Source organism: Spermophilus citellus, assembly GCF_964194105.1.
Source record: "Spermophilus citellus genome assembly, chromosome: 14".
In the NCBI taxonomy this organism is placed as follows: Eukaryota; Metazoa; Chordata; class Mammalia; order Rodentia; family Sciuridae; genus Spermophilus; species Spermophilus citellus.
Window position 1 is genome coordinate 50,956,068 of NC_138194.1, and position 16,692 is coordinate 50,972,759.

Consider the following 16,692-nt stretch of genomic DNA (forward strand, 5'->3'; position numbering starts at 1 on the left):
CTGTACAAGTTAATAGAAGATGAAGAAATTCATTTCAGCACCAAGGAGAGTGCTCTGCTATTTAGAAATTGCCTATTGTTCATGACACTAAAAATAAATTTTGAAATGTGGCTTGATAGAAAGCTGCTCCAAACTCATTTTTTATGAGAAAAATTTGTCAGGGTTTTACATATGTTCATGACTACAAGTTTTTTCAGCTTTCAAATACATGGAATTAGTGATTCTTCATCTATTCATTTTTTCAACAACAAAGCCACAATTTCTTCATGGGCTTAGACTGATTCAGTGCAGTCACAGAAAAGTTAAATTAACAGGGATTAAAATTTCCATGAGAATAAGTCCTAAAATACCCCCCACTGTTATATCCTCAATACTGTGCACATGACAAATGTTCAATAAATATTTAAGTGAGAACGAGTGAATTAGTGACTGACATTCATTAAATGTACAGAAATAATTAATATCCTATCTGTAACAAAAAAAAATCATTTGTTACAGCTGGTCTCAAAGATCCTTACATGCCACACTGCTCAATCTGAAACTTAAACACATCTTTCCTTGGCCTAGATCAGTGGAGTCTCTGGGTGGCAGAAAAATATCATGCCCCAGACCCTGTCTTTTGTCTTTACTAAACTTTCAATGTAATGAGGTTTTGTTTTGTTTTTTTTTTTACATTGCCTTAGGGAAGTCACTAAAATTTCAATCTGTGCAATCCTACACCCCCAGGGAAGCATGGCATCCACTGATGGCTCCCCCAATGCCCTGTTACCAGATGGACAGAATACAGACATAGGAACTATATCACTCTCTTCCACCAGGTCCCCATGTGAAACATGTGGTAACTACTGTCCCTATTCCCAAGCAGCCAACAGCCCCTTACTCTGTGCCAAAGGAAGAAAACACCAGGCCTCCCTCTCCTGAGTTCAAAGACACCTGAGTCCAGATATAGGGAAGAAAAAAGGTCAATAATGCAAGTCTGCTCCAAGCTGCCACTGCAGCCAGACATAGGCTACCCCTGAAAGTCTAGAATCTTCCAAGGACAGGACAAAGGTGAAAAAGAAAACATGAAAAGGTAAGAACATGGATTTTTCCATCAGTCAAAATATTTGTGAGGACTTCTCAGGCTTGTGAATCCCTTTCTCTTTTTTATGTCTGTGCAATGAAACGTGTGAACAAAGTCAAGCCTCCTGGTGCACAGGTAGGCACAGCCCAGTTCTTAGCTCCTAGGAGGATTCTAGGCTAAGGCGCACTCTACTTGGACTGTACTATCAGGCCCCCAAAACGGGGGGAGCTGCCAGGGAAGGACTGATTTCCATTTCAAACTGCATTCTGGTACTTTGTACTCCAGCACCATTGGCCGATCAATATTCAATGCTTGGAGATTCTGACTCTGCGGGAGTCATGTCAGGGGACCTTGGGAGCCAATCTGCTTGAGCTTCTGAGTGATAATTATTCATGGGCTCCTGCCTCTTGCTCTTTCTCTAGCACGGTCCCACTCTGCAGACTCAGTGCCTTATTCAGTCTCCTCTCTCGCTCTCTCCGCTGCTGTAGCTGGACCCTTCGCCTTCGCCACCGCTCAGCATCTGCACATCCCCTACAATGGCTAAAACAGCAATGGGTAAGGCATCGCGCCTCGTTCTCCCTCGGCTCAACCGGGAGCTCGCCTCTCACCTTCTTGCTTAGAGCTTTGAAGGCATTCGGAGATATTTTATAAAGAAAAATACGTTAATGGTAACAGGAGCCAGGAAGGTCGGAGGTAGCTCTGGGGGAGGTGGGAGGGCAAAAAAAACGGGAATCCTTGAAAATCTAAAGCGAAGGATTTCTTTAAGAAGATAGAAGCAGGTAAGTTGCCCTCTCACACATAAGGAATTTACTTTTTCATATTTAAAATTAAAGCAATTGCGAGGGGAGCGGGCTCCCTTAACTGTTTGCCTTAAATGGGTTAAGGGACATTTGGGAAAGTGCTTTGTAACATCCTATATTTCTTCTGTAGTTAAAAAAGAAAATGGGAAAGGGATAGAGGGAAGGTTGAGAGAAAGGAAAAAGAAAAATGCAAAGTCAAAGCGGTCCCATCTAGGCTGTTTGAAACATGGGTGGAGACGAGGTGGGGGAGGAGGACAGCGGGCACATTTTATGGTATTGTCTCGTTGGAAAAACCGCTAGTCCCGGGGCGCGGTGCAAGGAGGTAAGGGAGCAGGGGGAAGGGTGGGAGTAGGACCTTTCCTTTGTTTTAGGAAAAAGGACGGGAAAGAGAGAGGAAGTCGGGGAGGGCGTGGAGGGCGCGGGTGGGCAGCTGCAGGGGCGGGGAAGCGCTCTGCGGGGAGGGGTAGAGGGACCGGGCTTAGAAGGCGCCGGGGTGGGGTTTCTTTGTGTGCCGACCAACAGTCCCTGGGGTGGGGGGGGGGTGGAGAGAGGCACCTGCAGCGCTGGGCACACAATGCGGACAGCCCCACCCTGTGCGGAACCGTGTGGGCCCCCACCCCTAACCCCCCGCCGGTTCTGCTTCTTCAGTGGATGGGGGCCGAGTGCGGAGCGCAGCGCGACACCCAGGAGCCCAACCCTGCGGGGACAGCGGCGCCACGCCACGCCCGCACTCGGCACTCCTGGCTCTTGGCCCTAGCTTCCGAAAGAGACTTGACCACTGACCCCACCCGCCCCACCGTAGCCTCATTGTCTGTTTTGGGGAGGGAAGAGGAGAATGGATTAACAATTTTTCTTTCCAGAAACACATTGAATAGGCTGTTTCAAATCACAGAAAAAGGCTTCTTTGAACTCCTTTGATCCTTTTGAAGAAAAGCTTCTGGAACCTAGAAATGTGTGCAAATATATAGATAAAGATATATAAACGTAATATAAAGCAAAGAGGTCAAAGTCTTAAGTTGGGCGACTGAAATTTCTATTTTGTGGGTTTGACAGGGCGAACTGCCGGCAATTTCATAGGTTTAACCTATATCAGAGAGACCCAACAAGATTCCGGATCCAAGGCCTTAATTTCCCAATAGGTCTTGCGCTTCCAGTGTTCCATGGTTCAGGAGCTCAGTGATCTGGGGTAGACAGGCTGGGAGACCCCTGAAATCTGGAGGTGGCTGGAAGCACCCTTTCCCCAGGACCTGGCTGCGGGCTGCAGAGAGGGTAAAAGCTAAGGAAAAGGCTGGATGTGGACGGCTACGCCCTGCCCCACCCTTCTCGCCTAGCTGGGAAGACCTCAAGCTCAAGACTGGAGGGGAAAGGGAATCTGGGAGGGGCCGTTGACAGGTCGAGGGTCCCGGGACCCTTTTTCCAGCCCCGCTGTCCAGATCATCCCAACTCCTTTGGGGATGTGCAGACACCTGGCGTGGCTCTCAGTCCTGGCGCGGAGCCCCTCCCAGCCAGTTGGGTGGCTCTGCAGAAAAGCTGATTTGAGCCCCACCCGGATACACAAAGGCGCAGCCCCACCCCTCCAGGCCTTTAGACCACAGAGGTGACCCCTTCCCTAGGGTGCGGAAAGGTTTCTGTTCTTGCCCAACCACAGCCCACCTAGAGTTCAGGGATATTTTCCCCCTAACCCAAAAACCACAATCCACCCTCAGTTTTCTCCGATTTCCCAGGATGGAGACCCCGTAGAGGGTCTCTAGTTCTAGAGACCCTCTGTCCTCCAGTGGGGCGCGGCTCAGCCCCACCCCTCCCAGCTGGGGCCTGAAGCCGCCGGCAGTTGGCCGGGTGGGGGCGCACGTGGAGACTGGGCGCGTGGAGCGCTGCCAGCCCTGCAGAGCCTCCCGCCGCGCCCTGCGCACCCCTCCCTCTCCAGAACTGGGCGTTCGCCCCCGCGGGAGCATCCCCAGAGACTGGTTTCTGCGCAGTGTCCTGAGCTACTCCCGTTTGCCAAAATGCGCACTTCTCCCGCATGGAACCTTTCTGAGAAAGGAGGGTAGGAGCGATCTTGCTCAATGCTCTTCACCCCTACTGAGAGGTTTCTGCTGCACAAGATGTCTACGAACTGATCATCATCAGTTTTATTATTTCAAATCAGCATTATTATTCCGTGACTCTGTAGCCTTATTTGTTCTCATTTGTTTATAAGAGACTGATTGCTTTTGGTGAAGGTTTAACCCTTGCACTCACTTTTCGTCCATTTTTCTCTCGCCCTTCTTTTCCTCCCCTCTCTCCTGAAAAAAAAAAAAAAAAAAAAAAAGATTTTGTCCCTAGCTGCTCCTTTAGGTTATAAAGCAAATATATATTTGACTTCCTGTTGGGATTATGTATGTTCATGTGACTGGGATATATATATTCAGGTACTTGGAAAGGGCAGGGTCTGTGTACTAGCGATCGCTGGAAAATTCTCCAGAGATTGTTTGTGGCTGCAATGGGTGAATATTATGTAACTATGATATACATGAGGTTATAGCTGTAAACATATAAATATAGGCTATGCACAACATTTTCACTGTTTTTCCCCAAAACTATTCTTCCAACTGCTGTTCTTGATAATGGTCTCATTTCTATGCTGAAATGAGAATCGTAAAATGGTAGCCACAATCTAATAAAAATCGCTCCCCAAATATGGAAAATGCAAAGATCATTTCTGCCATAATCAAGCTGCATTTGCAAATCATGAAAAGAAACACTACCTCTACAATATTAATAATAATAGATTTTTGCAATCATTCCAATTTCAAAGCATCACCAGAGTGGGTTCTTTTTTCTTTATTCATTAAACAATTATTGTATTCAGCATGATTGAACTAAGTAAATATAATATTACCCTTCTACGTGAATATATAAGTAACTCTGAAGATTTTGATTGAGATTAATATCTCAAAGGATAAAACTGAAAGAGAAAAGTAACATCAGTTAGTCACATATATCTACCCGATGAGTAAGCTAAACCTGCAGTAAACACTGTGACCCAATGTAGTACATTGCCACTTGCTAGTATAATAGATCTGATGTCTATGAATGTTCAAATTCCCTGAAAGTATATTTTTGAATAATAATTGATTGGATGATTTGAGATATTAAAATCTAGAACTTTGTTTAACCAAAATTCACAATGATTTTTCAATATGACTTAGATTTGTAATATATTATTCTAGTCTAAAGGAGAGAAAAGTATTTTTACTAACAAAACAATGCTTCTGCTCTTAGTCATTAAAATTTTAGCAAGATATTACTTGTTTCATTAAAAAGTTTAATTACTTTTGGTTTTTTGATTTTTATTTGTTAATGGCTAGATTTCGAGATAAGCATGTGATTATTTGACACAATATCATCAGATCATTCATTATCAGGATAAAAATGCTGCAAACTACATATATTGAGATTCAAGAAATGCCCTCTCAGAGAGCCATAAAGCTGATTCCTACAATAATAGTTTTCCTCTTTATAATTTAGGATCAAAATAGTCACTTAATTCTGTGAATGTATAATTGTAGCTATCAAGCAGAATTTTTAAGTAAAATCTGAATAACTAAAATGAAATGAAAGATTAATTAATTACATATTGAAGTGAAGGTTTTGTCATTGATAAATCCAGGCCATGTTTAGGAAAATTACTGATGTGTAGCTCCTTGCTCCTGCAAGCCTGGATGAAGCTGGCCTCAGAGCAAGTGGAAGCCAAGGCACATACTGGACCTGGGTGTGGCCAACCCCACAGTACTGATAGCTAAACCCAGCTAACACCAATTTCCTTTTGGTTGTGGAAAAACATACATTATTTATTTTCACAAGATCTATGCCCCTATAATAAAAATTCAAGAAATATGCCAGAGCAGAGGAAAATACTGTATTAGTTAGCGACCCAGTTGTTTCTAGAACCTAAACAGCTCTTCTTGATTGTCTCAATTGGAAAACCTTGGCATCCGCATTAACTTTCACTCCACTAGAGGGCAGTCAAATTCTCTAAAGAAGTAGATGATTTAAACCTAGCTTCAAATATTAACTGTTTAAAGTCTTTTCTTTTATTGGGAACTTTCAAATGTTGGTTCAATAAATTAGTATTGTGCTTTGCCCTAGTGAATGAAAATGGTCTGTCTGTTTTACACTGAGATAAAATGAAATGAATGATCATAATCTGCAAGTAAGCTATAGGCCTTGGTTAATTATTGCATTATGATTTTCCTTTCTAGTTTCATTACGTTGTTATTATAATATAATTTATGTTATTTATGAGGTTTGGTAGTGAGTAAGTAGCAGAGAATGTCAGTATTATTAGTAAAATTATTAAGGAACAGAATGTTTTCATATTTAAATAAAGAAATAAATTAAAATTGTTGTTTACCTATTTCTTTATTTAAATGTGCCTCGGTTGGGGACACACCTAATATTTGAGTCTCCACCCTCAGGGAAAAAAAGTCTTCACTTCAATATGTAATTAATTCATTTTTCACTTCATTTTAGTTATTCAGACTATCTTGATAAAGCAAGTAGCTATAGTGTGAGAGGGAACCTGAAAACTGTTCCTATTTCCCATCTTCTATTTCTCTTTTCCACTTAAAAGATGGCTTTTCAAACCAAATATAATGTGATTTCAATCCAGTTTTTTAACAACTATCAAGTATTTTCTTGTTATAGTTTCTATTAGTTTAGTAGAAAATGGATGTTCATCTTAAAGAAGAAAAGGATAAGCACAATTTCTAGTATCATCACTTGTGAATTTTTCTCATGTTTGCATTAGAAGGAAAACTATTTTTCTCTTATATTTATGTAACCATAATCTACCTGTAAAATATTTAATAATGTCATATTGTTATATCCCTCATACTTTAATGCATATATGAATTATCTGATTTTCATTAAAGTACAAATTTTAATTTGTTGTGCCTGGGATGAGTACAGACATTCTGCATGTTTAACAAGCTCCCAGATGATTCTGATTCTGACCATCAAACCATCAATTTAAGAATTATGATATTCGTGTACCCCTCATAACTACCTTCTATTATGTCTTAACAAGTTTAAGTTCATGGCAATCTTTACAAAATATTTCACCTCCAAACTCATGCATACTTAGGGATTTTATTCCTCTGAGGATTATGTGTTTTGTGTCCTCTCTCTTTCAGGTAGATTTTTAAAATATATTTATATTGCAGAATTCAACAGAAGACCTTCAAGAGGAATGTGGGGAAAATAAGGAACTGGCTCTGTGTGTGTGTGTGTGTGTGTGTGTGTATGTGTATCTGTCTGTCTGTGTGCCTGCCTGCCTAAAAAATGAATGCAGCTTATGGCATAGTTGAAAAGAATGAGAAACAGTAATGTTAGCTTACTGTTATTCACAAACGATACGCAGAGTAAAAGTTCAACCCCCCACTTTTTGGATATGGGAAAATGTTTGTGACCTCAGATTGAAACTTTTCACCACAAATACTTCACATAATGAAGAACTTAAAAGAGGAGTGAGCCACACTAACTTTATCTATAGTTTTATCTCATTACTTATCAAATTATCCTAACAGAGTGTTTCTTCCTTGGTACCACGAGAGAAAATTATTAAGAATTTATTGATTATGGAAGTGTATTCAAAAACAGATTATTTTTTCCTTCTGCTTACTTAATCCAACAGAGGACCCCCATTATTCAATACTACCCTTCTAAGGAAGTCAACTAGAAGGGGAAAACGTGGGTCTTCAAGGAATATCATCAAAAATATCATAACTCACTTATCCCACACAATTGTTGGCTGACTATGCAAACATTACCACATTTCTGGAAATGTTAACCGGCAAAAATCATACTGTATATAAAATGTCTCAAATTAGAAATACAGCATTTCCCAAATAATGCATTAAAAACATAATCCCAAATAAAAAATCTGGGCCCAGAGGTGGTAGAATATGCTGTTACTCAACATGAAGTTGGATAAAGTCTCAAGGTTATCCATTCCTTTCTTCTTGTTTGTTGTTGTTGTTAACAGTTCATTTCAGGGTCTCTAGAAAATGAGAAACTTTCAATGGTTGCAATTTCTAATTACATTCAAAGAAATACATGCTAGTATAGCATTACAAAAGTAATATGTGTTTTAAATATTTAATCCTGACACTCTGTCACAGCTATATGTAAATTTCATTTGGAGATGTCAAAAATCTAAACTTGAAGACCTTTGAACCAAAAAGTCTCCCTAACTAGATGTTTAATCAACAATTGTCTTGTAATGTTGCTTTAAGAATCATTTTCCTGGTGTAATAAATACCAGAATCTCTGCAAGTAGTGATTGTTTTGTTTTGTTTTGTTTTGTTTTGTTTTTCAGTACTGGGGATTAAATCCAGGGGTGCTCTACCACTTAAATAACATCCATCCCCAGCCTTTTGTATTTATTTTGAGACAGGATCTCCCTAAGTTGCCCAGGCTGGCCTTGAACTTGTAATCCTCCTAGTTGTTGAGGTTACATGCATGCACCACCACACCCAGCTAAAGAAGTGATTTTTTTTTTTTATTTATTGAATTTAACCTCTATCTATTTAACCTATAATTTAACCTCTAACATGGGAGGGACTGTTCTGAGCAGTTTGCAATTATCAACTGTGTTAATCATCTAACAATCCTAAGTAGGAGGTCCTATTACAATTGAGGAAACAGACATGGAAAGATGACATGACTTGCCCAGGCCCTGTGCTTTCCGATTCTGTATCTTTAACCTATACCTGCTAGTTTCACATCGATTGCTTGTCAAAAGTGCCCCCACCACAGGCGTCAGACCTGACACTGCCATCTTGTTAACAGGCCTGAGAGGATCTTGTCCTTTCCAAGCTCAAACTCACTTTCAAGATGAAATGCTTTCCAACATGACTGGTTTTAATAGCTAACCTGGAGCTTATTAAACTAATGACCGTGGATTAGTCTTTTGGGTAAAGATAGCTGTGAGGGGTTAGTAATGTATGGAACATGACACTCAGGGTAGCAGGGCAGCCACTTGGATGTGAACAAACTGGGATGATGAATTGTGGAGAAAGAAGCTGGCTTGATCTCATCCAGCTCAGGCTCGCTAGCACATTTCAGAATGGATCCTAACTCCTCCCACAACCCCAGACATTTGATTTTAATAATTGGTCTAATAAAATAAATTTAGAATTAAAAGAGATATATAGCACAAGCATCTGCATTGAATATAACTAGTAGGTCTTACTTGAGGATTCTCTTATTACCTCAGAAGCAGACAGGCGAGATCTGTGGGAAGGCTCAGAATCCCTTGTGAAACATTTTTAATTATGTTTAATAAAAGAGTCAGGCCCTTTCATTTGTCAAGGAGACATTTGCAGTAGTAAAACCTGTGTTTATAATAACCCATTTTTATTAATCATGATTAAAGATAACATTTTGTGTACATTTGTTCTCACAAAACACTTTTATGTGAATGTAAAGGTTAATTAATGCATTTCAGTGCTCATTTTGCTAGTCATCTGGAAATATAGCTTTCCTAGGATTTGCACTTAAGAGAAGCCACACATTATACTCTAAAACCACAGCGGGGCTGGGAACATAACACAGTGGTAGATCACTTGCCTAGCAAGTTCACAGCCCTGGGTTTGATCCCAACCATAATGATGATGATGATGAAAATAATAATAATAATAATAATAATAATAATATAAAACCATAACATAAATATTTTAGGTTTTTTTCCTCACTTGTAATGTTGTTAACTTCAAAACTAAAATATTTAACACTGAAAAAAATGCTTCCAATTTTGATTTTGTGACAAGAAATAGACTATTATAGTTCTCAAATGACATATTAAAGTAATTTTTTATAGAACAAGAATATTGTCCAAGACTGAATTCTTTTTACAAAAGCATAAAAAGCAGTGTATATAAGAGTACCCATTTAGCAGTTGGAATAATTGCATTTCAGATACTATAAACTAGAGTTTGTACATTCTCCATGAGTCCAAGCATTTTTATAACAATAGATCATCCATGATATTAATCTGTCAATCTTTTAGTTGCATGTCTTTATATCAGGGCAAAGAGAATTAAATCAAATTTAAATCTAGTCCCACAGATATTTTTAAAAGAGATCAAACTATTTCCTTTGGAATATTTTTTCCTATGAACTGCATACTTAAAGTTTAATTTCCATTGGGGAAAAAAACTGCTCACAGTAAACCTAACAACAGTCTTCTAGTTCTGGTGTCCTGGTTAAGTAGGAATGAAACTCACCTGAAAAACTCCATTTTGTCCTGTATTGACTGTTACTGACTCATTGCAGCCTCCCTGGGAATCATGACTTCAGGATACCATTGTCTTACTGCCGCAACATTTTCATTAATTTCCAACACAAACATCTATCATGTGAGTTTAGAGTAAGATACCCATTAACATCTTCCTCTTGGTAATTTTACACATGAGAAATTACCAAAGCCAGTTCAAATCTTTTTATAACAGATCATTCCTGTTATTTTAAAAGTCATCTTTTCATTCTACTTCTGAACAACTTTTTTCTTTTAGAGTTTTTTTTAAGAGCACATAAGCATAGAAGATTGGAAATTAAATAAATAAATTTAAAAAGGAAAATAGAACAGCACCATCTATCTATATGGGATCTTGTTGTTTCTAGGAAACATTTTACTTGTCCCATCTTTTTAAATCTCCATATAGTCCTTGTGAGACTGGCATAGTATACATGTTACACTATTTAAGGATGAGTAAATTTCAGTTCGAAGGATTTACTTAATCAAGTTCACATATGTTAAGCTTCAGAGCCAATACTAGAAGAAAGTTCTAATAAAAATAGATCAGGTAGGTTTTAATATAGGTAAGACATAAATATAAAACTAATGAAGTTTAGCACTCAATCCTCTGTCCTGTTTTCAGGCAGGAACAGTGAGGAAAGCTATACGCTAGGCATATTTGTCTCTAGTCCAAAATCATTAATAGTTAATGTCAGTAAAATAAAAATAGATTTGAATGCCGGCTCTGCTTTACACAGAGATTTTCTAAGATTGACAGCTGCCATCCCAGGCCACTACTTATCACCTTTTCCTTAAAGAATCTTGGATTTGGGAAAAATTGGATAAGGATGGAAATAAAATTTTGAGTGAGTTAATTGCTTCTGTTCCAGAGCTGCAAGGTATTATAAGAATATAAATAAACATGGTCTTCACACTTGGGGAATTGAGTCTTAAGAAAATGGGATCCTGTACATATCAAAAACTTGAGCAGCAGTAATGGAAGCTCTTAACTATAGGGTTTTACCATTTTAATAATTTTGTAATAACTTTGATTAGGAAGTACTAAGATCCAATCCAGCCAGAGGATTGTTTAGTTACACTTCCCGGATTTTCTGAGCATCAGCAGCACTTATGGAACTAGGGCCATTCTCCCAGAGGTTCTGAGTCCATGGGTCTGAAGTGAGGAATTTGCATTTCTTACTAACTCCCAGGTGGTGTTGGCCTGGCTGGTCCAGAATCATTTGGAGGAAGCTGTACAACGGGGACCAATGGGGAGCACAGGAGAGTGTGGCCCCCCAGGGGAAGAATTATGATCTCTGACTTACTCTACAAAAGGACAGAGCCCAGCAGCTCTGCCCCTCTCCACCAGTGCAATGCTAATGCTGAAGGAGGAGCCCCGGAGCAGGATCTGAAGCCCTGAGTTTTCATCTTCACTCTCACTAACTTGGGCCAAGATTTTCTTTCCCTGTATCTCTAATTCAACACCAGTAAAATAACCTGTCCATATTAGAGGGTCATAGTCAGAACTGAGGAAGTGAATTTGAAAGTGATTATTATTGTTCAAGTGCTTTATAAATACAAAGGCTTGAGTTCTTTATTATTAGATATAATAACTGGAATTTTTGGTGGAAATACTGTGCATGCCTTTAAAATGAGTAAAGTGGGAACAAGAAGCATAGTCAGAAAGTAAGTCATTTGGCTTTGAAAAGTACTTTCTAAATGCTGAAAAGTGAACTAAAATGTTGATTGAATCTTTTAGACAATAGCATTTTACATTTTGAAGGACTTCTGATTAGAACCCCTTGAGCCCTATGTAGATAGATATTTAAGCCTGTTTCTTAGATATCTTCTTCCTAGAGTTCAAATCAGAAGAAGCAACTAACTCACCCAAAGTTTTATTTCCATCCTTATCCAATTTTTCCCAAGTCCAAGATTCTTTAAGGAAAGGGTGATAAGTAGTGGCCTGGGATGGCAGCTGTCAATCTTAGAGAATCTCTGTGCAAAGGAGGGGTACCCCAGGCAATAGACACAGGAAATCTGAGAGGGTTAACCAACTAGAGGCAGCTCTCCTACCCACTTTGCTTCTGGTCCCATGTTTGCCCTTTGGTGGCACCACCTTGACCAAACTCTACCCTCTTGAGTCAGCCTCCCTCGGACTGTACAAGCCCTACTTAGACCAAGTGACCCAGGCCCAAATGTTCAAGTATGCTGAAAGCTTGGTTTACAGCAACTTTTCCAAAGAATTCAAAACACTATGAAAATTAAAAAGCAGTTCTATAAGTTCTCCCAAAAACGCTTAGGTAGAAACTGTTCCTGTTCCTGCTTAAGAACTGTAGCAGAGTAGTAGTGGGTGTGGGGGTTAGATGGCTGTGGCATTGAACCTGCTTTACTGCTCACCTCCTGGAAATCTTTGAGCAAAAATCTCACCATTTCTATAGTACAATTTTCACCATTTTTAAATAGGGAAAATAATACCCAAGTCATATGGTTGTTAGGAGGATTAGGAAAACAATTGAATATTAAGAAATTGATAATAAAAATATTGATTCCCTTCCCTAACTCCCTAAATGAATAATGAAAATACTAAGTAAGTACAATAAGAAGTGAAACATCTCAACATTACGTTAATTTCTTCATATAATGACAAAGTTATTAGAAACCTTGGGATTAAGGAAATAATCACTAACCTTCGATGCTTGGTGGCAAGAGTTGAACAGCTGCCAATGTAGATACTGACAAATATAATATGAGACGTCATATTCAGTAGAAATAAATAAAAATTTATTTCAGAGGCATTAAAATACAAAAGTATATACTCAGAGCACTTTGAAGAGTAGGATAAAGAGGAATTACACCACACACACACACACACACACACACACACACACACAAACTCTCGTTCTGAAAATATTCCCAACCCATCAATTTCATCCAACTCTTTCATCTCAGCTCACCTGACTGATGCATAATTTTTCATTCCCACCTGTCCATCTCCTCCCTGCCTGGCATCCTATCTCCTACTTGCATTTTCAACATTCCTCTTTCAGCGAGGTATCTTCTTTCTGGGCTAATTCCAGGTACCTTCTTTTCTGAATCTACTTTGCCTTCCTGTTCACCCATTACTGGATGAGCATAATAAAGACCCAAGAGCCATACAATACCAACAGAATATTCCTGAAATGACTGCTAGAGAAAAGGATTTCATATTATTCTCCCAGTTGTGCATGAAAGTAATACCTTTTCAATCATTAGTGTTTCACATACCAATCAATAATCTATTACTGTTTTTTTTAAATCTGTAAGGAGTTAGCAGAATATAATTAGAACAAAGGTATCTTGAAAAATCAAATTTGTATTCATCTGGCATCTGACTTTGCAAAGGCTTAAGGAAGGATAATTGACTATCAATATAAAGAGGCATATTAAGCATTTTGTTTTTTCTTTAAAACAGCAATTTATATAAATGTATGGTACATAAACTAAGAATTATATTTATGACATAACTGCATACTTAATTAGAGAAATATGTGCTTCTTTTGACAAGTATAATATTTTCCTTTTTCAAATTAGATATTGTTGATGATATACCTGCATATAAAATGCCCAATATTTTTTTCACATTTATAAGCTATAAAATACGATGGTAAGATATACACCTACTTTCTTATAAATATATGGACATGGGAAAATGACAGAGTAAGAACTTTATATGAAAAGCTCACTATGATTCAAGTCTTCACAAGGTCATAAGATATTGCAGGAGAGAAGGGTAGGTCAGCTCTGAAGAAAATGTAGCCATTCTCCTCACTTTAAAAAAATTTAATACCAAAACACAAAGACAAAAGAATTCCATCTCTTTTATCAAGGACACTTGATTTTTAAAAATCTAGTAATACAACAAATAAGATGAAATTAGTACTTTCCAGGTTGAGAGAAAATTCAGGAAATACTGAATTAAGCAGCTTCAGAAAACTGGGTTGCATTTGTTGAAGTTTTTCTTAAAATGAAATATTAATAACTGCACAGTTACAATATGTATTGTTCATGAATTGTGACAAGTTGTATTATAACTCATCTAAGGTAAGAAATGCAAAATATATTATGTTTAAAATGTGTAAAGTATTATATAATATAAATATATAATACATAAATTATATATAAATATGTGGAAACTACATATTTATATATTATATAATATAATTTATATAATATACTATATATAATAATGTATTACATATAATTATATCATTATACATAATATAATTTTATATTATATAACTATAGTATATAATATAAAATATAGGAAAGATCATTGGACTTTGTGTTCAGTTTGCATAATTGAGAAGAATAAAAACCTACACACTTAAACAAATTGCAGAGATAAAATACTGCTTCTGACAAATAGCAAACAGTCATGAAGTTATTCTACCCAAAAAAAACTGGCAACCAAGCCAGGAAGCCTCCCTGGATCCTGGCTGGCCAGCTGCTTCTCCTCTGTTTGATCAAACTGCATGAAATTCATTTTTCCTTTTTCTATCATTTGCCTATTACTTACGCCAAATCCAGGCAAGGGAGGGAGGTCTTTGGGCTTCATTTTTAATGAAGTTTAAATGTAAACTGTGAATACATAGGATGAGAGTTCTTTCATTTATATTTATGACATAACTGAACTGTGGCAACATAGTATGAGGATAATCGGCTACAACATCAAAAGGATTTCTCGGAGTTGCTTCTGAGTCATGGCACACTCTCCAAGACAGAACAGCATCAAGTGACTTGAGTCCAGCTTTCCTTGATCTTTCCTTGCTGTGAATTCTTGGGAGTTTATTGTCTAACAACAAATTTGGCATTTAGCTATGTCATATCTTGTTAAAAGTTTTTGCTCTTATCTCCCTGTAGTTTATTCTTCTCTCTTACTGTGCATGAGCCAGTTACAAGTTGCAGGTCTCTGTGCACTTTTTTCCATTCAATTCTCATGGTAGCTCTGAAACCAGTTTTGTTATCTCTATTTGATAAGAAGAGCACGAATAAAGCAAGGGAAGTTATGTGACTTGCTCTGGATCACAAATTCAGAAGCCAGGTTTCCAATCTATCACTCTGCACTGTACTCCAGCTTCCTCGTCTTAAGCTAATTTTATTTTTTGTTTCAATAAAGACATTTCTTTCTCTTATATCCAACTATATGGAGGGCTCCTTTAAGCCCAGATACAGTTTGAACTTACTTTGTTTTCCCCAGGGCACATATGGGGCTCTCAGTGATGACACTATTGGCTGTTATGTATTAGATACTGACCATGTGAAGTATATTCCATGCCAAGAACCTTATAAGGAGTATCATCCACATTTTTACAGATGAGAAAAGGAGGACAGTATAGTCACATGCAGGCCACTAGTGAAAGGGCCATGATTTGAAATAAATCAGTATGACCCCATTTATTAACCACTACATATGGTCTCCTTGGATAAACAGTAAGAGCTCTGGTTCTGTCAAGTGGTTTTATGATAAGGGTGAAATAAGTAAGGGAAAGAAGCAGGATTATAAGAAATAAAAATCCACACACTTTTCCTTAGCCAAGCCCTTTAAAACTTTAAAAGGTCACTATCAAAAAATCATGATTCATTTGGAGACGATTAACATTTATTAAGGATATCTTACATCAGTACAGCACTTAAATTTTTCCATCCATTACCTGGCTCATTCCTTAAAATAATTCCCTACCCTTCTTTGTGCATGAACTCTTATTCAAAGGGTCTAATAAGGCATCTAAAGCTGGGTATCTACCCCAAGCTGGAGCACAAATATTCAGTTCCCACCTATATTCTCTCCCTTAGCTTTGGGTAGTATTTACTCACCTCTAGTCATTATGAAGAGCAGCATTAATTCACCTGCCTCTTTTGTCCACCCAGCACAAAGAATTGGTTGTTGATGCAAAGCTGCATAGAATGATGGAAATAGGTGAATTTTCTTAACGTGTGCCTGTAAACCAGGTGATTCTAGTCATACTACTAACTGGTGTTTTAAAAACCTATCGACAACCTACCGGTAGGGGACAAGGGCCAAGGAAGAAAAGGCTACTTGAAAGTACAAAAACACCAGCCTGTGGCATAATGTAAAGCTAGTGAATTTCATGGAGCAAAGAGCTGAGCTCTATTTGGCTCCCATCTGGGATTATTAAACCCTACCCTAAACTTAGTCTCTATGAGGATGTCAACTGGATCACTAATAGACTCAACAGCTATCCTTTGCCTCTGAAGGATCCCCCCTCCCTCCTCAGCAACATTGGATAAGCTAACTGCTGCACAGACTCACATATAGGGGAAATACAGAAACAGTAAAGCTCTTAGACACCTTCCTCACTCTCAAAAAACTTAAAGAGTTAGGAAGTAACGACCAGCAGCAAACAAAGCAATTGAGGAATGAGGGCTAACCTAGGTGCATCTATCCAGGAAGAGGACTGTCTTGGAAGACATGTCGCCTCAAGGCTTTTACAATGGAAACCATTGAGATTGATTCTGTTTCTGGGGATATACAAACCCAGCCTCTTGAACTG

General features: G+C 38.3%; 1 protein-coding gene across 1 annotated transcript in view; it reads left to right on the plus strand.

Moving 5' to 3' along the window:
* The first annotated feature begins 1,493 nt into the window (after positions 1 to 1,493).
* The window catches only part of STMN2 (stathmin 2), a 51,475-nt gene continuing 36,276 nt past the window's right edge, over positions 1,494 to 16,692 (plus strand). Inside the window, exon 1 of the mRNA XM_081266275.1 lies at positions 1,494 to 1,618. Coding sequence (XP_081122401.1) covers positions 1,600 to 1,618 — 19 coding nt within the window. The 5' untranslated portion in view covers positions 1,494 to 1,599. The remainder of the gene's footprint in view (positions 1,619 to 16,692) is intronic.